The 22677-nt window shown below is 47.4% G+C and overlaps 1 protein-coding gene across 4 annotated transcripts in view; it reads left to right on the top strand.

The window, feature by feature from the left end:
* LOC144735550 (tumor necrosis factor receptor superfamily member 3-like) overlaps positions 1-19989 on the top strand; it is a 35672-nt gene extending 15683 nt beyond the window's left edge. Inside the window, exons 1-10 of one of the 4 annotated variants that reach the window (XM_078617988.1) lie at positions 6121-6512; positions 7855-7957; positions 9880-10102; positions 13105-13204; positions 14026-14151; positions 16403-16451; positions 16686-16789; positions 17782-17872; positions 18148-18200; positions 18320-19989. In XM_078617988.1, the coding sequence (XP_078474114.1) occupies positions 10076-10102; positions 13105-13204; positions 14026-14151; positions 16403-16451; positions 16686-16789; positions 17782-17872; positions 18148-18200; positions 18320-18579 (810 nt within the window). In that variant the 5' untranslated portion in view covers positions 6121-6512; positions 7855-7957; positions 9880-10075 and the 3' untranslated portion in view covers positions 18580-19989. The other 3 variants (XM_078617987.1, XM_078617989.1, XM_078617986.1) reach the window with 3 other exon arrangements.
* Positions 19990-22677: the final 2688 nt, after the last annotated feature.

The following is a 22677-nucleotide window of genomic DNA, read 5'->3' as shown; positions in this document are numbered from 1 at the left end:
AGCGCACAGCCCACTAGGCTAGACAAGCCACGGAGTGTCTCGATCTCCGGGCTGTCAGGTCAAGCTGTCAGACACAGTATGACGGGACCACACTCTCTGAGCCATGTGAGCGCACAGCCCACTAGGCTAGACAAACCACGGAGTGTCTCGATCTCCGGGCTGTCAGGTCAAGCCGTCAGACACAGCATGACGGGACCACAATGTTCGTGTTAGACACGCAACTCTCACTGGGCCATCCTGGTCAGGATCTGCGCCCCAAGATAAGTGACAGCCAGCACCACAATTCCAAATCCCTGGCAGCATGTCACCATCGCAATTTAACACCATCACAACACATACAATTTGAATTATGATCTCCCACAGAACTGATCCAATGCCGAACAGGTACGCACAATTTGTGACGATCCCGAATATTCAATGGTCACAACAATACACCTCACATCCCGTATCCGTACACATCATCTCCGAGACTCGCATTGCAGCATGCAGCTGTACCAACCGAGTGGAGAGAGCAACGCAATTTGACAGCAATTAACGGAAACGCACCCCCGATCGATGTAGAACACAAGGGGCATTCCCGCACAAAAGACATAATCTGTGCAACAACGGACAGGAGCCAACCAGTGAGGTTGAAACACACCGAACCTGTCATTTCAAAAACCCCTTCAACATTAACCATGGGACTCAGGGCATTCGAATTTTGAGAGCAAAACAACTATACACAAACCCCAAGAATCGCCGAATTGATTAATACAGCATATGCAGTGTATGAAATTCGTACAGTCAATCATTTGGCGCAATGCTCCATCCAGTCCCCACATGGCAACACACACAATCAATACTCCAGACAATCCGTACATAGTAAATAATCACAAGCAAGTACCCAACAGTCCATACACTGTTAACAATTCCAAGCAAAGCTCCATACGGTCTGTACCTTGGCAACAATGACGATCAAAGTTTCTTACAGTTACACGTGACAATCACGAGCGAAACTCCATACAGTATACACAATAACAATGGCGATTTCGCAACAAAACGATGTAACAACACGAGTCATTAACACGGCAACCTACAGGATATCAGCAGAGCTCGGGGCACCCAACAACGAATTAATCATTAACTACACCCAGAAGATACCGATCTCGACGCCGTAATTAACAACAACACTTGTTACAAGCAGACACCCGCATGGAAGCCGCGTCAATTTATCACGCACACAACCGGACGAACACGCTCCGCAAACCAGCGAGTAAAAAAAAACACCCGCGATCGCAACCCGGCACACGCAAGATGGGTGAAGTTATTATTATTTTTCTTGGGGACGGGTGCTTGTCATGTCACGACTCGCCTGGCGACTGTGAATAGCGGAGGGCGGCAAGGTGGAGCACTGGGACGGCCCGAAGAATCTTTCATGGTGAACACGGCCTGCTCTTGCGAACCCATCCACCTCTCGCGCTCGAGCAGAAGACTGGAACTCCCCCTCTGCAGGCGTTGATGTCGGCGGGAGCGGCATTTCGGAAGCAGGAGCGGCGTTTTGGTGGGAACCGCGACCCGACCAGCCTTCGAGTTGGCGGGAGCGGAGTTTTGGCGGGAACCGCGCCCCGACCAGCCGCCGAAATGGCGGGCCCACCGCGTGGCCCGCATGCCCGGGCCTCCCCCGCAAGCCCCCGCAGCGACGATGGTGTCCTCTCCCCGCGGCTCCGTCGCTCCGTTCCCGATGGCGGCGAAGCAGCAGTGCGATGCCAGTCCCGCCGCTCCGCGTGCAGCGCCATCTCTCTCTGTCACCGGGGCTGCCATCCCCGGGGCTGTCCGAAGGATGGTCGTCACACCGTCCCCGTTGTACGAAGGCGTCCAGGTGAGTTTTATATTTGTTTTTCGTGTGCCCATTTTACTTCCCTAGGATAACACCTAGCAATATTTATTTTTCCACCTTCTGACGCCAAATGTAGTGGGTTCGAATTAGGTGCACACACACGCAGCTTGGAGGCAACACTATTTATTAACGGTAAGTAATATAACACTGTACATGAGGTGGTGACCACCTTCCTCAACTCACTAACACTCTGGAACGCGACACAGACTGGACCAGGCAGGCAACGGCCTGCCTGGCCCAGGACGACGACTCGGGACTTGACGACCGATGATGTTTTCTCTTTGGAGTACAGTACAACAGCCTCGCTCTGCGTTCACACCACGCTTATATCTGCTTTGGCGTGGCCGGCTCCGCCCCGGCGTGGCTGGCTCTCTCCAGGCCACGCCTCCCTTCCCAGGACACGCCTCACTTCCCCCACCTCTGGGAAGGTCCGGATCCCTCCACCACGTGACCCCCCAGGCACCCCCTTGGGGCCCCCAGCCCTCCTACGGGCCGACACAGTAGTGACCGTTCTATGTCACTACACATGCATTGATGCACTGCACAGCACATCAGGAATTTCACAGAACCACACTTTACTCCCTTGCTGCGCAAGGATATAATTAAGAGAGTGATCCATTCCTAATGTGCCACAACTACACTCTATTGGGATGCTGGCATAGTGTCGTCGTTAACGATTTGAAATTGCAAATCGGAGGTTTCTGGTTCTATTTTCATCTCCTGGTTCGGCACTTGATTTATGGGATAGTTTCTTACATATGTGTGTACATATGTAGGCGATGACTGTTCGTCACTCATGTAAGAAAACGTATTATCGTTGCTGGTAATTAAACGGTGTTAAGATGTTCAAACACCAAACAGAAACATTTTGCAAGGAATAAAGTTACTGCATTAACCACACAGCACTTGTGGTGAACATGCAAACGAAAACTTGCTCTGGTAATATATATTATCAGAGCATGCTCACCACAAGTATGTGTGGTTAATGCAGACATGATTCCTTGCAAAAGGTTTCTGTTGGGTGTTGCAACATTTGTTTGAACATCTTAACACCTGTTTAATTGTAAGAAAGGGGAAAACCTATACTTATGTTCGCCACCCAGTTTGATGAACTGTGATCGACCGTCTAGTTATGACTTAATCCACTCCAGTGTCGTACCCGACACACCAAACCGTGACCTCAGCCGCCCGATGTGTGTCTCACGGTCGATGGTGTAGAAGGAGGCTGAGAGATCGAGTCCAACCAATGTTGCGGAGCACCGGTCATCCGTGATCTTGTAGAGGTCATCCGTGATCTTGTAAAGGTCATCGGTGATCTTCAGTAGCGCCGTCTCACTGCTGTGGAACTTCCAGAATGCAGACTGCAACGGGTTGAATCTGCCCGACGCAATGGCGTGGGCAAGTAACCGCCTAAATCTAGATTGAAATCTCATTTCTTTAAAACTGATTTGAGTTTTTAGTTCGTTGTCCTTCCCCCGCACCTCCGATTAGCGCGGTTGGCTACGTACGGTGCAACAAACAGACACGCAGGCGCTCTGTGACCTTTGACATCTTATCCCCCTCATCCCCCACAATCCTCCGCTCTCCCCATCCCCACCCGCCTCTGTCTACACAGCAGGGTGGTGGCGGTATATGGATTGTGTCGTTGTGGTACAAGGGTGGTGGTGGTACACTGGTGGAGGTAGTACACGGTTGATGGTGATACATGGGTGGCAGTGGTGGTACATGGGTGGTCGTGGTTGTACACGGGTGGTGGTGGTGGTACACGGGCAGTTGAAGTACACGGGTGGTGGTACACGGGTGGTGGTCGTGGTGGTACACGAACAGTGGTAATAGTGCACGGGTAGTGGTGGTGGTGGTACACGGGTGGTGGTGGTGGTAGGACACGGGAACACCACCACAGTGTTCCAAGTCGCCTGGCCAGCGTGCAAGTGGAGACCAGAATTCCCTCTCCCCTCTTCCTCCAGTTGACGCTCTTCTGCCAACGGTGGCGTGAGCCAAGCAATTACAGGGCTGCACCTTACGCCAGGTGGCCAGCAACAACCGGCAAGGTTTTCGGAAACTGCGATAAGAGACCATAGGAATTCTAAATTCGAGCAGTGTGACAAAATTAGTTTCAATCTTGATTTCAAGCTCGTGACTGCAGGAATCCATAATCTTTGGTTCTTTCGATACGTACGTGACTTTACCGATAGAACCAAAGAGTTTAAAATAAGTTTCGTGACCTGCAGGTGTGGTGGCTGAATAAAGTACGGACGAGAACGAACCAGGCGATCTGATAGATCGAGTCATCAATTGTCACTAAACGATTATTATACGGCTACATTCTCAATTCACCACATTGCCTGACCATGCCCAGTGCGGGTTGGTGAAGGGGGTTACCAGGACCCGCTCAGTTATCGCTCTCGCCACAGATGTCAGCCGTGACCTTCAATAGAACTCAGGTCGCTGCATTCATGACCATTCCACTGGGCCGACCCAGTTCAAAATAGGAGAAGTCGCTGTTGACTTAGTGATGGGGCTTTCAGTTCGCTAATGCCTCCCTGGGCTCGTATCGTAATCGCCTCCACAATACACCTGCCGGACTCGTGGCTGTAGAGAGAAGCGAATATTTTTGGGTTTCATGGTTAGCGTGGCCCTCCTTAAACCGGTTTTGTGTGCAAAATAAGGGTTTCTACGATGCCTGAGACAAAGCTGTGAGGATGATGACCGGAGTTTGCGTGATGATGGTTTATCCTCCTTGACGAGATCAGCTAGGACGTATTGTGGTTCATATGTAGCGAGCACTTTGTGTACATAATGAGCGCGACCTTCACAATATGTTCGTTCTGCAACCTTGACCTCGGAGTCCTTAGAAGAAGGCGACCTGACGATCTCGAGGTCCTTGAAGATCTCAGGGACCGCGTTGCGGAGTAAACACGGACCGGCTCCTGCAGACATCGCGAGGCGAACCCACTGAGTGCCTTATAGGCCACTGGGAGCCACGGTGCGAGATGTTAACTCCCTCGCCTGGTATGCTGGAGGTCGTGGGTTCGATCACCGACACGGACGCCATGCATGTCAGGCGAGGGAGTTAACATCTCGCCACCGCGGCGCCCAAGCATCGCTGACGTCATACGTTCCTAGTCGGTCGCTAAAGTCACAGAAGGAGTGGAGGACATGCAGCCCACTCTATTCAGCTACAAATCACGACGAATGCCATCGCTGTGGCGATCGAACACCGATCATCGATCTCCCCGTCTCCAGAGCAACAATACAAGCCACCCTAATGGGCCTCCTCAGGGCCAAATAATGCGCCATAGAAGCCCTGGGACGAGGATTCTCCCCAACTGATGATTGAACGACTCTCCCGGGCGAAGTACGAGGAGTATCTCGCGATTGTAATGAACACCCACGTAACATTGATGTCCTGGCGCTCCAAGAAACCAACGTTTGTGTTGTCTCCTACATGCCGGCCGCTACCACATCCATGGATGCAACCTCACAACGAGCCACTCCCACCCGATATTTGTCTTGGACAAATATGTGAAGAGGACCATCGCAGAGTTCCATGACTTCCCATCCCATTGAAAAAGAATCCACCTACACCACCAGCATCAAGATAGGAGGAACGTCACAACTATACGTTTCTAAATGATTAGAATCATACAGAAACGACATAACACAGATTAGTGTAAACATCTTAATTGTATTGTTTTTTACTTTTCGTAACAGCTATTTTCATTGGAGTATGACAGGCGAGGCTCTGCCTCCCCTGACCGCACGTCCTTGTTATCCACTCACGCACTCACTGACCTATGCACCCACCAACTCACCTACTCACCCACCCACTCACCTATCCACTCACCCACTCACTCACCTATCCCCTCACCCACTCACCCACCTACTCACTCACCTATAGACACACTCACCTACTCACCCACCCACTCATTCACCTATGCACTCAACCACCCCACTCACTCACCTACTTTCCCACCCCACCTATGCATCCAGTTTAGTCATGTACCCCCCTCACGAGGCCTCCCTGACTCTGCCTGACCTTCACTCAATGTCGCTTTGCTTCCGATAACCATCATCAATCGTATTCTTGGTCATGGTGCGACAGAATGTACAAAATACGTGGCTATCGAGTTTGCACCAGATCCAGTTCATCTTGGAATGTGGCTTTTTTCCGGTTTCCGTCATCAACACGTCTCTATATAAAAGCATCCACGAGCTAATGTGGTCCTACAGTTGGTTAGACACTTGGCTAAGACCCCACACACTCGCAAGATTCGTAAAGCGCTGCAACGCGTCCTCTCGTAGCTTAGACCCGACGTCATTGTTGTAAGTCAGTAGCGAGGCACGGGTGGTGAATCTGGATTCTTCCGAGTCAAGTCAACTCAAAACTCTTGGGATCTGTCGCGTAGCCTCCTGTCTGCGATCCTTCGCCACTTCACGTGGCCTCAAAGTGCACCTAGCTTGGCACAAGCGCCGTGGTGACATCACCGCTTCTTGGTGGCGAACGGGTGTTGCTGTTGTTGTTTTCTTCGAAGACCCTTGCCTCCTATAATAAAGACACCGCGTAGGTGGACAACACGAACGCTGAACATTCAAAACATGTTCATGTCCACCAATTTGTTTTAAACCTCACAAGGTAAGAGCGACCATGAACCCCCGGGCGTTTATAGCCATTGACACTTGCGCGTATAATTGTCATAGAGTCACGTTAACTATTAGGGAGTGTAATAAGTTACCCTTGGAGGACCGGTAGTATAGTAATTGATGTTGTTGATTGAAAGTAGGCCAGCAAATGTCATTGAGAAAAGAATAAGTGGAAATCCGTATGACGTGCCTTTAACCATAATGCATTCATCCAACATTGGTTCAAGCATGCCTGACTATCTTGATGAGACACAAAATGTCGAAACCGATCCATAGTTTGATTGCGTTGAACCAATGCTGCTGGAATTACGCGCTCCCAAAAGGCCGTTTGGCTCGTCGGATGTGTACTTGTATTTATTATGTAAAGGGACAAAAATATTGTGTACTGTATTGTCTGCCTGTTTGCTTTGCTGATGTAACCTCCGATCAGCACGGTTGACGATGTATGGGGCGAAAGAAGTTCAACATACGTACATAACAAGTACCGTGTGTGGTTAATGCAGACATGATTCCTTACGAAAGGTTTCTGTTTGGTGTTTGAACATTTTAACGCTTTGCTTTGAAGCTTTCGTGACTGCAGGAATCCATACTCTTTGTTTCGGTAAAGTCACGTAGGTATATTTTATATTTTATACCTACGTGACTTTACCGAAAGAACCCAAGCGTATTTTAACGCCTGTTTTATTGCCAAATAGGGGAAAACCTATTCGTATAGCCTTTGAGGAAGTAGCTGTATTAACTGTTGAACTTGGCACGTCGCCAAGCGCGCAAATCGGAGATGCGGGAAAGGTCAACAAACGAAGCATTAAAAGCAGTTATAAATATCTTCTTGGTTCTTTCGGTAAAATCACGTAGAATGGAAATAATAAAATAATAAAATAAACATAATAAGATAATTCTCACAACGTTTCGGCCACAACGCAAGCAGCCGTCCTCAGGTGAAGACCAGGTCTGTCGGGGAGACAGCGTCTGAATGAAACACCACCACGCTTGGGGCGTCTATTTAAGCTGGGTTGGAAGGGGGGGAAAAGTGCGCCAAGCGTGGTGGTGTTTCATTTAGACGCTGTCGCCTCGACAGACCTGGTCTTCACCTGAGGACGGCTGCTTGTGTTGTGGCCGAAACGTCGTGAGAATTATTTTATTATGTTTTTTTATTTTATTACTTCCCTTCTACGTGACTTTACCGAAAGAACCAAGAAGAGCAGCTCAGCTTAAAAAGCTATTGCCCCAAAGTGCACATAGCCTGGCACAAGCGTGGTGACGTCACCAACACTTAGTGGTGAATGGTCGTTGTTGTTGTTATTGCCCCTAAGTCACCTTGCTTGCTGTGCCAGACTTACACAGCAAAGACAAACGCTGGACAAGATTAACCCACAGGCGAACGAGGCCTTCGGCTGTGTTGTAGGCCCTCCTGTAAGACTCTCCGTCCCACCGTGTGTACGTATGTTGAATTTCTATTGCATCGTACCTATCCAACCGTGCTGCTCGGAGGTGAAATTTTCCTTGATTAAAATGCATTTGTTAGTTTACACATTTTCTTTGCAATGTGTAGCCATACATTCTTAGGGCCTTCCCTCCTATCAGCCTTAGGCCCCTCGTAACTTTAATCCCCCGTTGGGTAAAAGCGGGGAGCATTAGCTGTACAGGCGTGTCTCGTTTAATGAGCAAGATACATCATGGGACCTTCTTGCCAGTATCAAAATGTAAGAATTAGTTTTACCCTTTCTGCCAATAAAACAGGTGTTAAGCTGTTAAAACACCAAACATTAACCTTTTCATAATCAACGATTTTTGGGTTTAGATCGCGTTATTTATAAATGTGTCGTAACCCTCCACCACCCGACACGGCCAATCAGTAAAAAAAAGTGTCACGTTGACAAAAGACAAATAGTTCACTGCTTTAGCCCACTGGTGTGTTGAAGCGTGAAACCACAACATTTACAATTTGAGTACGACGTTTCGCTGGTAATTGCATCCAGCATCATCGGGCAATTCGCCAGAATGGTGAGGCTCTGCTGTGTCTCCCGTTCTTATATAGAGCAGCAGCAGGGTGACGTCATCATTAACTCATTAACTCATCAGGTGCAAAGATTTGAGGGGGGGGTTATTGTAATTATATACTTGATTAGTAATAAGGCTATTGTTACGATGCGAGTTGTAGATTAGTAATCATTTGGAATGTGTTCTATTGTGATTATGCTACATTAATAATCAGTTAGTGCTTGTTTCCCTTATAAGGAATTGTAATGCATCTTATTTAATAATACGCTTCCAGGCCGCCTACGTGTTAAATTAACCTTTTGCAAGGAATCATGTCTGCATTAACCACGCGTATTTGCGGACATGCAAACAAAATCATGCTCTGGTAATGTATGATGCATTGTCTTTGAAACTGATTGGTCCATATCAAAGACAGCTTTCTCTAGTGCCTAGTCTCCAACAGTGTTAGACCAGTGAACGCCAAAAGGCGAACAGCACAAAGGCAATGCCACTCTCAGGGCATTTATAGCTCGGGGTCAACAGCTACATCGTGCGAAGTTTCTTGCCAGTATCGTGTTCACTTCCCGAAAATTGCTCTGTAAGTGAACAATTGTTAAACGATCGTCGTTTTCTCACTGACTACCGTGTTAAAATTTTAGATATGTTTCAGCCCAAAAATGTTCCAACTTTTGTAACACGAGATATACAAATTACTGTATAATTTTGTAATAAAACATCAATTGTAATACCTACAACGCATGATAAACCACAGGGCGAGATCCCCCGTATCGTCTATATCACCTCCTCACTCTCCACTGTCTCCCTCTCTCCGTCTCACCCACACAAACCTCTCACTCGCCCCTCCAAAGACAAGGATCCCCCATTTAGCCTCAACAGACTGTAGGGGCAAGTGCTGTTAGCGAGCACCTATGAAGGCCGGCAGGGCACACGAGGGGATCGTGACCAGCACCACACCCGGCCACCTTTGTCTCCCTAGTGGCGATGTTTACACATCGCACCAGGTTCTCATTTAGGGCTGAGTCGACCTAGGAAATACCCAAGACCGGTTCAGTTAATCGTCACTGGTGCTGTTGCCCGTGAGCGGGAATCGAACTCGGGTCGCCGGGTTCACAGCGCGGCGCGCTAACCACTCCCCTTCCCACACACAGGTACACCATAACACACACACACGTGTACACACACACACACACGTGTACACACACACACACGTGTACACACACACACACACGTGTACACACACACACACGTGTACACACACTCACGTGTACACACATACGCAGACCACATGTGTACACACACCAACAGGCTACAATGTTCTAACATTGAGATTTTTGTTCCGTTTTTTCTAATGTGCCCAGATTGATTAAATACTACAATGAACGTCCTGACAAAACTCAGTCGAGCAAACGAGCAAGATAGTCATCAGGCTGAGATTCAGCAGGACGCGATCCAAACAGCAAGTTACAGAAGCCAACTGTTCTTCTACCTTGGCACTTACGGCACTATTTCCAAGGCGCAAGCGCGTGTCATCCAGGACCAACTTATCAAGTCAAAATGTCGTTTGTCGCCGTCCACGTTGTTGTGAGTATACAACCAGAATTAACATTTCGCTGCTGCTCTAGGCGAAGGTCTGGGGCGCCGCGGTGGTGAGATGTTATCTCGTTCGCCTGGACAGCCGGAGGTCTTGGATTCTACCACGACCGTGACTGACTGACGCCTGCTGTATATTTGGAGTTTGTCTCTCCCCCACCACACCCCCTGGTGGTCACGTGGATATTTCTCTGGGACCTCCAGTTTTCCCCTCCATAGAATCGACGTGCGTTTAGATTATTTGGCCACTTTATATTTCCACGCGATGGTAAGTCACTTCGTTGAGCGATCATTTGTGGCCAGGTTGCTTCAGAAATAGAGCCATATAAGTAAACTAGTGGGAAGTAACCGGCGTTGCCCGGGTCTTTAAATATTTCAAAACTACTCTTAAAAATCTAACAGCAGTGTGTACTGACTGTGGTGGTACCTGCCATGATTACAGTAGTGCATACTGTGGTGGTACCTGCTTTCACTGCAGTGTATACTGTGGTGGTACCTGCTATGATTACAGCAGTGCATACTGTGGTGGTACCTGCTTTCACTGCAGTGTATACTGTGGTGGTACCTGCTATGATTACAGCAGTGCATACTGTGGTGGTACCTGCTATGATTGCATCAGTGCATACCGACTGTGGTGGTATCTGCTATCACTAGAGAAGTACATGCTGACTCTATAGCAGTATTTATCGACTGTATAGCACAAAGTACTCACCTGACAGAGTGGCATGGTGAGGCCCAGTCCCGTGCAGAGCCTCCGGCCTCGCCTAGATCTGTCCAGCCGGCCGAGGTGACACCTTGGCAGGCTGGGGCTGGGCTGCTACCCCCCCCCCCCCAGCCACGATCTCCCCGGCCGCTCTGCAGTAATATCTACGGCCTATAGTGGTAGCATCTAGCGACTGTATAGTAGTAATAACTGAATGCATCGGGGTGGGAGGGACATCACACAGTGAAGAATTAACGTCAGCGTTTAGTGTATTTTTATAGCATTTAGAACGCGAAAGAAAATGTCCCCCTCACTCCCATCAAAGGCGTGCGAATTGGAATCGTCGTGCACGCGTCCTAAATAAATAAAAGGGAAGCGCACTCAAATCGCACTAAATCGCTAATTAAACTCATTTAAAGTTGATGGATGTGAAAAAGGAAGAGCGCTTGCTCACCGTGGGGCTTACGGCGTGGTACCTGGCTATTTCTTTTTCACATAAGCCCCACCGTTAGAGAGCCAAGCGCGCGATCACACACAAACCCACACGCAATTTTTGACTTTTATATAAAAGAAATAAAAAGTTGAGTTTTTTTATTTGAAGTTAAGTCTTGGGTTCGTTCCCGACCGTCACACCTGCTGTATATTTGGAGTTGGCGTGTCTCTCTCTCTCGATGGTAGTCACGTGGATTTTTCTCTGGGTCCTCCGGTTTTTCCCCTCCACATTCAAAATCAACGTGCATTTAAATTATTAGGCCGCAATTAATGTCCACACGATTAGCCACGTTCTTTAACTATCATCTGTGAAAGCTAGGTGGCTTCTTGAAAAGAGCTAAACAGCTCAGTGGGCTGTACCTGGTAAAATTAAACGTTTGTAGAAGTAGCAGCCAAATGAGGCAACACGCCCGATAGGACGTTCCCGTGGTGATAAAAATGTTCGTTCAACAGCCACTCGAGCTAATTTCACTCCTCCATCTCCACGGTGACGGATGACCTCCCAAGCGCCCGTTCCCCTCCTTTGGCAGCCACTCCATCGTTAGTCTCGACCATCGACCAACATCTCTTCCACTTTCACACTTTGACCAAACGACTTAACACATTTGCCAAATCGATTATTAACGTTGTGGTGTCAACATCGCCAGGCGGAGGAAATGTATGTGTTCATGTCTGCGTGCACACTACACACGTGTGTGTACGTGTGTGTAGTGGTTAGCGCGCTGCACTACGAACCTGGCAACCATGGTTCGATTCCCGCTCATGGTCAACACGAGTAAAGATTATCAGAACTGGTCCTGGGCCTCACCTAGGTGAACTAAGCCTCAACTCAGTACCTGGTGTAATTTGTAAGCATCACCACTAGGGAGACAAAGGCAGCTGGGCGTGGTGCTGGCCACCCACCCCCTCGCGTTCTGTTCCGGACTTCCTAGGTGCTTGCTAACAGCATTTGCCTTAACAATGTGTTAAGGCTATGACGGGGGATCTTTGTCTTTGTACACGTTTTCCATACCTGGGCAGTGTGCATATGACCAGCTACAGTTTGACAAAAGAGGGCTCACTACGCATCAGTCGGGTAGCATTATCTTTCATTGGCTGCGTAATGCCGCATGGAAACTACCTGATCTGTTGCACCAGATGAAGCTTCGTATCTTCTAGGCCACATAATGCCCTCCCTTCTCTATGCTTGCGAAACGTGGACCGCTCTAATTGAACATCTGTGCCGTTAGAAACATTCAGGCAAGTCTACCAACGTTCCATCCTGGGTTCAACCACGCTGGATTGGCTGGGTCATGTAGCCTGCATGCCCAGCTACCGCATGCCCAAGCAGCTTTTGTTTAGCCAAATAGAGGGGGTTAAACGGGCACGACACGGGCTAGAGAAGAGATGGACTGATCCGCCACTGGAGGATGTGGAGCTGAGTTAACTTGCCTAAGACTGGTACCAGCGGTGTCAAAATAAGCTTCTGTGGAACAGGAAGTTCGTGAAGGGCGCTGCTGGGCAGTTGGAGGCAGTCACCCTCCAACAACAACGGAAGGCAGAGAAGTGATGCGCACATAGCGCAGAGCGCCAGGCAGCTAAAATGCATCTATTTGGCACAATAGGGGGCACAGCTGGTGCATCTTCCAATCATCTAAGTCAACCCATGGCACCTAGGTCTGGCCCGTGACCTCCTGTCAGCGAGACTTTGACAATTCCCGTGACCCCAAAGTGCACCTGGCCTGGTACATGCACGATGGTGACGTCACCACCATTTATGTTTATGTCTGCGTGTACGCGTTGTGTGCTCTCAAACCAGGTGTTGTGGCTGATTGGAGTCATACATACGGCACAAGGATTTTGCAATCACTCCACGCAATATGAAGTGAATGGCCTCTGCTGTGATCAGTGTACTCCTGGTAAGAAATCAAAATGATTGCGGAAACAAAATCGATCATGAATGTTGAACTTCTTTTGCTCTGTACATAGCCAACCGTGATAAATGGAGGTGGGGGGATCATTAATACTACAGCACCATTAACTGTGGTACACACCAATGCTTGAGTGGCCAATTTCCAAATTCCATTACTATCCATCTCACGCAAAATGTTCTCCCCTTCTTGCATTGTCAGTAAGCATTCTTAGTGAAACCTTCCTGGCCACGGCGTAATGCTAATGAATGGCAGCCCATTTAACACTCTACCATCGGCCCTTGATACCTCAAATATTCTGGACATGCCCCCCTTCCCCAATATATCTTTCCGCATGTTGAATACCTCCAACCTCAACGCATTAACCTCGACAACAAACTCTAATGTTCACTTTTTTATTGTATTGTCTTACGATGCTATTGCATTTAGGAGCTGTGGACATTGACGTTTTTGTTGACTAATGCTAGTTCTCTGTAGGCTCAGATTAACATGGGTACCCTACTTTGAAATTCGTGTGAACAATCTTGTATGCCTACTTCAGAAGTTTTTTTTTTGCTGTAGTTGTCCCACCTGATGACGATTGCTTGTGTTGCGATTGAAACGTCGTGAGCTATTATTTTTTGTACCTACGTGACTTTACCGCAAAAACCAAAGAGTAATCTTGTATTCCTGTTGAACAGTTTTCACACCGTAGCCAATCGTTGCTACCCTTAGAGAGTGGCCAGCCACAGTGTACCAAGTTGTAAAAATAAACAGGAGCTAACAGACGTCATTTTACATGAGTGTCTGTGTTCGTGATTGGGTGACAGGACACTTTAAATCCGCCTGGTGCACCGCGGACTCACCGACTGGCTGCCAGCCGTGCCCTGAGGGCACCTTCAACTCGAAGTACAACATCTACCCTAGATGCGAGTACTGCACGCGGTGCATTCCAGGTGATTTTACAATGGTTCATCCGAGTGTAACACATGCCATGTTATTACGTTTACAATAGTCTATCAAATGGTTATAAGTAATGTTAACTTTGTTGGGTTACCAGAGTTGATGCTAAACTAGAAGGCAATGTTGTGAACGTCATACGCTTTTTTTTAATGTAATTTGGAATGGTGTTAACAACCACTCAATCCACACCATATCCAATGCCCAACCACAACCATAAAGCACTCAATCAGAATCGTACAACACAAAAATTGTGCCAAAAACTACACACGCAGATGCAACCATTCTATCACAACTACAAAAACAACACCAGCAACCACAAACAATACAAACGCACACAATTGTTCAAACAACTACAAACGCGCACAACAGTCACAAACAATACAAACACGTTGAACTCTCCTGCCACGTGTAGCACTTCCGAACTATAGAGCATACATGTCCGGTCCAGTGGCTGAGCATTACTTTAGAACGAGTTTGTACAATGTTGACTTAAAGCTTTTGTGACTGCAGGAATTCATATTCTTGGGTCTTTCGGTAAAGTCACGTAGATAGGTTGAAAGAAAATAATATTTTCTTTAAACCTATCTTTGAACCTATCCACGTGACTTTACCGAAAGACCCAGGAAAATTAGTTTTTAAGTGAACTCGGAGGTTGCCATACACATAACGATGGACGTGAAGACTTCCCCAGGGGTAGATTCCCTTCTTTTATTCTCCTGCTCCAACTCGAAACCTGCCCTATAGCAGACAGCCACGCCCAGCACTCAGCCCACTCGCGTCTCGCTGCCACTGCTTGCTCTCTGAAACTGGCTTCACTATCGCCCCTGGTGGTCACAGTCATGGGTGGAGTTTGGACAATCAACATTTAAAATAAATAAATGCATTATATGAACCTCATGGCGGGACCCCGGGGTCCCATAAGCCCCCGGCTCTCACATAAACTGAGTTGCGACGCCATTTTATGTATGTTGAAGGCGAACGATACAGCAATCTATTCCTCTAGATGAGCCCTACGTGATGCGCTAATCAAAGTTTTGTTTGGGACTACTGCTAACTCTCATAATAACTCAGCATAATGGCCATCTCCGTGAACTAGATAGACTCTTTAACATTAGCCATCGATTGCAATCAGATACAGTACCATACATCGTTCAACAACCATATTAAAGCGACATGTACTGTACTAATGATTCGATAATTAAGAATATAAGCACCACGTACATTATATTCTTCCAAATAAACTTTTCAGAACTCGTTAATGGGTCTGGTCACAGCGTCTCAAAAGCATTTAATACAGTTGTAGTGTGCCTCATAAAGACGATGTATTTACTTTAACAAATTAGCAGTATTAAAGGTGCATTATTTATATTATTTATATCAAGAATCACGTTAATTACAGCATTTTTATTCTATTCTGTACGGTAGACCAGAGCTATAATCACAAACGAGTCTTGCGAAGACTCTAAGGTCTGTAGCTACGTTCCTCTCAATCCTGAAGTGTGCATTAAATCAGCAATGTGTTTAAAGACTTTGTAACATTACGGAAGCCATCTTGTCAGCGTGTTCATACATCTGTTAATTTTCTTAGCAACTCCCTCGATAACAGATTGTAATCTTGTCCCACTGATCTTTACACCATAGCTATAGTTACTAGACTTGATGTATATACCCTTGCATTGACTCAAATACACGGCACGTGTACAGAGGAGTACTCCACTCTCGGCCCTTAGCCCACGTGCTACAGCACACTTTTGCGGCCGCCATCGCTCCCTCTCTGACACTGATGGCGTCACACGAGCACAGAGGCGGGGCTACGGATTGTGCGAGCGTGCAGGGGGTAGGGGCGGAGCCACAGCATTGAATTTCCTATCCGAGTCAAATCCTTTAGACTATTAACCAGCCATCGTACCGAGGCATGACATTTATTGCACCCTGATGTGACTTTTCTTATGAGGTGGGGGGGCGGGGGCTTATTTCAGACCCCTACTTAACACTCTGTGCCACATGTGCAGCCGTGTCAGAGTGATGGTTGACTCACAATTTTTTGAATTTGCGTAATTCCTTTGGTATTCGTGCCCCAGATGACAATTTGGCCTGTTTGGCTGTGTCCTGTTGGTGGCACAAGCATACCTCTAATTGACATTTTACCAGGTCAAACTAGCCCAATAAATTAATTATTCATCTTAAACTTACACGCTATGTTTGAAGAAAAAAACCTTTAAAAGATGTCTGTGTCGTTTGTAGGGTTTCACCAGGTGACGATAGAGAACTGCACACCTACTCGGAACACAAGGTACGTGTAAGATCATAAATTATAATTTTGTGAGAACATATATGTGCATGCATGTGTGTGAGCGCGCGTTTTTGTTGCGTGTGTGTAGCTATAATATGCCGTGCCGCCCTTGATAGGTGCTCGCTAATAGAAGATGTACATGCCATCTAATCAGCCTACGCAGTTTATAGAAGTATCGAAGCCGTTCGGTACTCAGGCACCCTGGGTTGTATGTGTGTCTTTAACTCGCCGCAGGTGTGGCTGTGAGAAGGACAAGAACATCACGAAATTTGCAAAGGATGGAACCTTGTTCTGGTGTTGCCCAAAATGCCCAACGGGCATGGAGACTCTGAACGAATGTGAGAAATCAATCTTCATCACCGTCCTCATCGGTTCACCATAACAGCATGCTCATGTCACGAATGTGGTACAAGCACAATACTGGAATCCCCCCGCTATACGTAAGGGATGCGTTCCTGGGAAATGCTACTTAACTCGAAATTATTTCAGAAAGCAAACTATAATTTCCCATGTTACAATCAGGGGTCGCATTCCTGGCCGACATGTCTGGGGGAAAATGCATGATTAAATATCATGAAATGTACAAAAATCCATATTATTATAAGTTAACATATTTTAACTAATGAAAAATACTAATGATACATTTTATTTTATACCTACGTGAGTTTACTGAAAGAACCAAAGAGTATAAATACAATTAGACAAAACTTACCAGAGATGCTTTAATATCTTGCTGATCAAGGCCTCTTGGGTGAGCAGTGGTGTGTAGTTATGCAGACAAAGGGGCCTCGTCGCCATAATTTTTCTTGAGGTCTTCAAACGTTTATGCATTTTCCTGGATATTCAACTTACGAATAAGCACGCTATGCTGACTGTGATCTTCAATCCCAGACACTTAAAAGTCTTTCCATATTTTCTACAATTCCACATCTGCTCCGAGTTATACTGGTAGACCTCGTAGACCTGGCCACAAATGATATCCCATAAAAGTGGCTTATGTGGAAATTTATAACAGCCAAATACTCTAAAAGCACATTAATTCTAAATGTGGAAGAAAAAAATGGAGGACCTGGAGAAAAATCCACTCAACCATGGGGAGAACATGGAAACTCCAAACATACAGCGGGTATCAGGGTCGGGATCGAACTCACGACCTCCTGTGTACCGGGCAAGGTAGTTAACGTTGAGCTTTCGTTCATGATAGCCAGGTCACTTCTGAAAAACAGCGATATAGTAGCTCAGTGAGCCTTACCTGGTAAACTAAAAAAATACAAAATGTAGAGACGATGGTCTGAGTTAACACCGTCTCACTTCTCTACCCACCCTCCAGGTTCATATACGGATTTCGTCACCACGTGCACTGACTGTCCTCCAGGCACGTTTAGTGACCGTCCCGGGTCCCGCTGCCAAAATTGCACACGGTGGGTCCAGTGCAGAACATTTTGTGACATCTCCCGTTCCCCCGTGCTAACCGCACGCCGTGGTAAAAATGTGAAAGGTGAACTAACGGAGTCACCCGTAAAAAGACGTTGGTTGGGGGTCTGCACCACCTCTGCCCCTTTTCGTGGTCACAGATTGCGGCAAAGAATCCAAAGTCGCCCTCGAGATGTCACCGCCACGTCGTGGTGACGGTTAAATGATCTTAAACACGTCTTCTGAAACTGTCGGACGTGTGCGTGTGTCTGTCTTTGTGAAGCTGTGATCGAGAGCAGTCTCCGTGCACGAACGCCATCGACGCCGTCTGCAGCGGTATGATGATTCTACGTGCACACGGCAGTGGCTTAATAACAAAAAGGGATGACGAACATGTTCTTCATCGGTACTTCTCCGGGTGTTCTTAATCAATGTGTGTGTGTGTTGTTAACCAGGCCCAGATGTATCTGCAAATGGTCAAGCTGATGCAGCGACAGCTGCAGTAGCAGCGTGCATCCTCCTCGGGATTGTTGGGCTGATGGTGCTGATGGTGCTGATGGTGCTGATGGTGCTGCGTTGCCGTCATGCTTCCGTTCAACAGAAGGATGCCCCTCCGAGCAGCTCCAGTTCCATGGCAAATTTTTCCACCCAAGGCTCCTCAGCAACCCTGCAACGCCCAGACGAACAACAGTCAATGCTGAATCTGAATGCTTGAGATAACATCGAATAAATCGTCATGTGAGCGTGTGTGCAGTGGAAATGAATCTGAGACAAATGGAAATCAGCCCTTTTGTCAGACCTCTCCTAGCCCTTATAAAGGCCTCAATACCTGAGGCCTGTTAAGAGGCGTGAACACTGAGATACATCTGGATTCATGATAGAGTTTCTCTACAGTTCCTGTAAGGTTAGTATCATCAGCTAACACAATACGCATTAGCATTGTTGTGGAGAATATAAGTAACACGTATATATTAGCACTCAAAATAGTATCCTTTACAATTTTTTCCCTGCAGATAAATTCGCGAGCATTTGTGTTGTATGTCCCATCAGCCGCACGGCCTTCTGGGTGTGCATAACTTCAGCAGCATTGCTCAATTCGAGACAACTCTGGACCGGGTTTTTGACTTTCAATTTGGAGAGACTCATTGGGTGAAGTTCACCTTTAACACACACACCGATTTGTGCAGCAGGGAATTTACGTTTTAACTTTTATTTAACATTGATTTTAACTTGCAATATATGTGATTCTTCACGTGATAGTTGTTTTTGTCTCGATAACTGTGTTGATGTTCTTCAGGCGATCCTGTAAAACATGATTGTAGCTCTGAATTTAAATCCTCTTAGGCAAAGGCAAGATTGTAATGCTATTTAACGTGATGGGGGAATTCGGCACGAAAGTAAACATATGAGGGCATTTGCCAGAACCATTGTGTAATTAAATCTGGTTGCAATAATAAAACTATATATCACTAGCAGGAAGCACCCAGCTTCATCCAGCGGTAAAAACTTGTATATTTCAAAGCTTGTACTCTCTTAAAAAACATACCGTATACACAAATACTAAACAAGTATTTCCTTCGCCGGTTCTACAGCAGTGACTGTGCAGTCTCTGGCTTGTCTTGACACACGCTACTTTGGAGTTTCCTCAGCCTGTGTTGCTAAGGTGCTTTCCTTGTTTGCTGTTGAGACAGCCGCTACTCCTCTACTGTTTGTTTTGTGCACCGCAGTGCCGCCACTCTCTTCGTGTTTGATTGCTTTTTAAAGAAAAATTGTAAACAAAATAAATAAGTCGTTAATGTGAAAGAAACTCCCCTCGATAAGCAAGCTTTTTGGCTTTCTAGGGGCACATGTGCAGATGTATACTTCAGCACGCGGCTGAAATGTATCATTACGACGATCAGCAGACATTGCACAAAGTTTTATATTACTAGCTAAGATATATGACATCGACATTACTGTATGAAAAAAATCACATTCTTTTATGATAAGTTTTGGTTGGTATTACAATCAAATGAATACTTGGAATTTGGAGGTGAATTATCATATAAATCAACGCATTGTATCTATGTCCAACGCATTGAGCATGTATTACTCCGTGTAACCAATAAAAGCTATTCTTGGCTGATATTTGCCTGTTCTTTTATATGTCAATGCTAATACAGTACATGACTTCACTCTATTGGGATGCTGGCATGGTGTCGTCGTTAACGATTTTAAATTGCAAATCGGAGGTTGCTGGTTCTATTTTCATCTCCTGGTTCGGCACTTGATTTATGGGATAGTTTCTTACATATGTGTGTGTATATATGTAGGCGATGACTGTTCGTCACCCATGTAAGAATACGTTTTATCCTTTCTCGTAATTAAACGGTGTTAAGATGTTCAAACACCAAACAGAAACATTTTGCAAGGAATAAAGTTACTGCATTAACCACACAGCCCTTGTGCTGAACATGCAAACAAAACATGCTCTGGTAATATATATTATCAGAGCATGCTCACCACAAGTATGTGTGGTTAATGCAGACATGATTCATTGCAAAAGGTTTCTTTTGGGTGTTGCAACATTTGTTTGAACATCTTAACACCTGTTTAATTGCCAGAAAGGGGAAAACCTATCCTTATGTTCGTCACCCAGTTTGATGAACTGTGATCGACCGTCTAGTTATGACTTAATCCACTCCAGTGTCGTACCCGACACACCGAACCTTGACCTTAGCCGCCCGATGAGTGTCTTACGGTTGATGGTGTAGAAGGAGGCTGAGAGATCCGTGATCTTGTAGAGGTCATCGGTGATCTTCAGTAGCGCCGTCTCACTGCTGTGGAACTTCCAGAATGCAGACTGCAACGGGTTGAATCTGCCCGACGCAATGGCGTGGGCAAGTAACCGCCTAAATCTAGATTGAAATCTCATTTCTTTAAAACTGATTTGAGTTTTTAGTTCGTTGTCCTTCCCCCGCACCTCCGATTAGCGCGGTTGGCTACGTACGGTGCAACAGACAGACACGCAGGCGCTCTGTGACCTTTGACATCTTATCCCCCTCATCCCCCACAATCCTCCGCTCTCCCCATCCCCACCCGCCTCTGTCTACACAGCAGGGTGGTGACGGTATATGGATTGTGGTCGTGGTGGTACAAGGGTTGTGGTGGTACACTGGTGGAGGTAGTACACGGGTGATGGTGATACATGGGTGGCAGTGGTGGTACACAGGTGGTGGTGGTGGTACACGGGTGGTGGTCGTGGTGGTACACGAACAGTGGTAATAGTGCACGGGTAGTGGTGGTGGTGGTACACGGGTGGTGGTGGTGGTAGGACACGGGAACACCACCACAGTGTTCCAAGTCGCCTGGCCAGCGTGCAAGTGGAGACCAGAATTCCCTCTCCCCTTTTCCTCCAGTTGACGCTCGTCTGCCAACGGTGGCGTGAGCCAAGCAATTGCAGGGCTGCACCTTACGCCAGGTGGCCAGCAACAACCGGCGAGGTTTTCGGAAACTGCGATAAGAGACTTTAGGAATTAGAAATACGAGCAGTGTGACAAAATAAGTTTCAATCTTGATTTCAAGCTTTCGTGACTGCAGGAATCCATACTCTTTGGTTATTTCGATACCTACGTGACTTTTCCGAAAGAACAAAGAGTACAAAATAAGGTTTGTGACCTGCAGGCGTGGTGGCTGAACACAGTACGGACGGGAACGAAGCAGGCGATCTGATAGATCGAGTCATCAATTGTCAATAAACGATTAATATACGGCTACATTCTCAATTCACTGCAGAGATTAACGCCTTGCCTGACCATGCCCAGTGCGGGTTGGTGAAGGGGGTTACCAGGACCCGCTCAGTTATCGCTCTCGCCACAGATGTCAGCCGTGACCTTCAATAGAACTCAGGTCGCTGCATTCATGACCATTCCACTGGGCCGACCCAGTTCAAAATAGGAGAAGTCGCTGTTGACTTAGTGATGGGGCTTTCAGTTCGCTAATGCCTCCCTGGGCTCGTATCGTAATCGCCTCCACAATACACCTGCCGGTCTCGTGGCTGTAGAGAGAAGCGATTTTTTTTGGTGCAGGTGTAATGCGGGCGTAAGCGACCTTCCGGATGTGACGTCACGGGGGGTGGAGTCATGTGACGTGGGGGGAAGGTTCGGGTCCTTAAGCGGGTAAACCGGAAGGGGAAGGCAGTCGGGGTGTGAGCGGAAAAGAGTGAGGCCACGCGGGCGAGTGTGGAGAGGGGGGGCGCCGACGGCCATCGGGAGCCAACCCCGAAGATAAGAGGAAGCTGCGGAGTGGTGTGCAGCTGCAGAGGAGACAGCCAGGAGGGCTGCGTGTTAGAGGCAGCGGTGTGGCTGCCAGGAGGAGCTGCGGAGAGAGAGAGAGAGAGCAAGAAGCTGTCAGAGCTGCGGAGGGAGAAGAGCAGCAGCGAGTACAGCCAAGGGGGGCTGTGTGAGAGAAACAGCAGCGGAGCTGCTGTTGTGGATCGGGCCGACATTGGAGTCAGCACCGTGGAGAAGCTACAGAGTAAAGACAGCCGTGTGGGTGTACAGCACGAACCGAATAATAAAGGACACTGAGCCAGACATCGTGGTCCAGTCGTTTATTACACTGGTGTCGGAAGTGCAACGGCATGTCGAAACAAGTGAGGAAGAAAGTTAATCCGGCGCCTGCATCGGCTTCTTCGTCCGACGACGACGAACTCCCTCCAACCACGGATCCTGTTGGGGTGGTGGAGGAGAGCCCGGCTGAGGCGACCACGGGAACGGGAGTGGAGGATGTTGGCGCGGTGGCGGGTCCGTCGACATCATCAGACGCGGATCAA

This window comes from Lampetra planeri, chromosome 55 (assembly GCF_965212315.1).
Source record: "Lampetra planeri chromosome 55, kcLamPlan1.2.h2, whole genome shotgun sequence".
In the NCBI taxonomy this organism is placed as follows: Eukaryota; Metazoa; Chordata; class Hyperoartia; order Petromyzontiformes; family Petromyzontidae; genus Lampetra; species Lampetra planeri.
The sequence above is the reverse complement of the archived record's forward strand: the minus strand, read 5'-3'. Positions and strand labels throughout refer to the sequence as shown.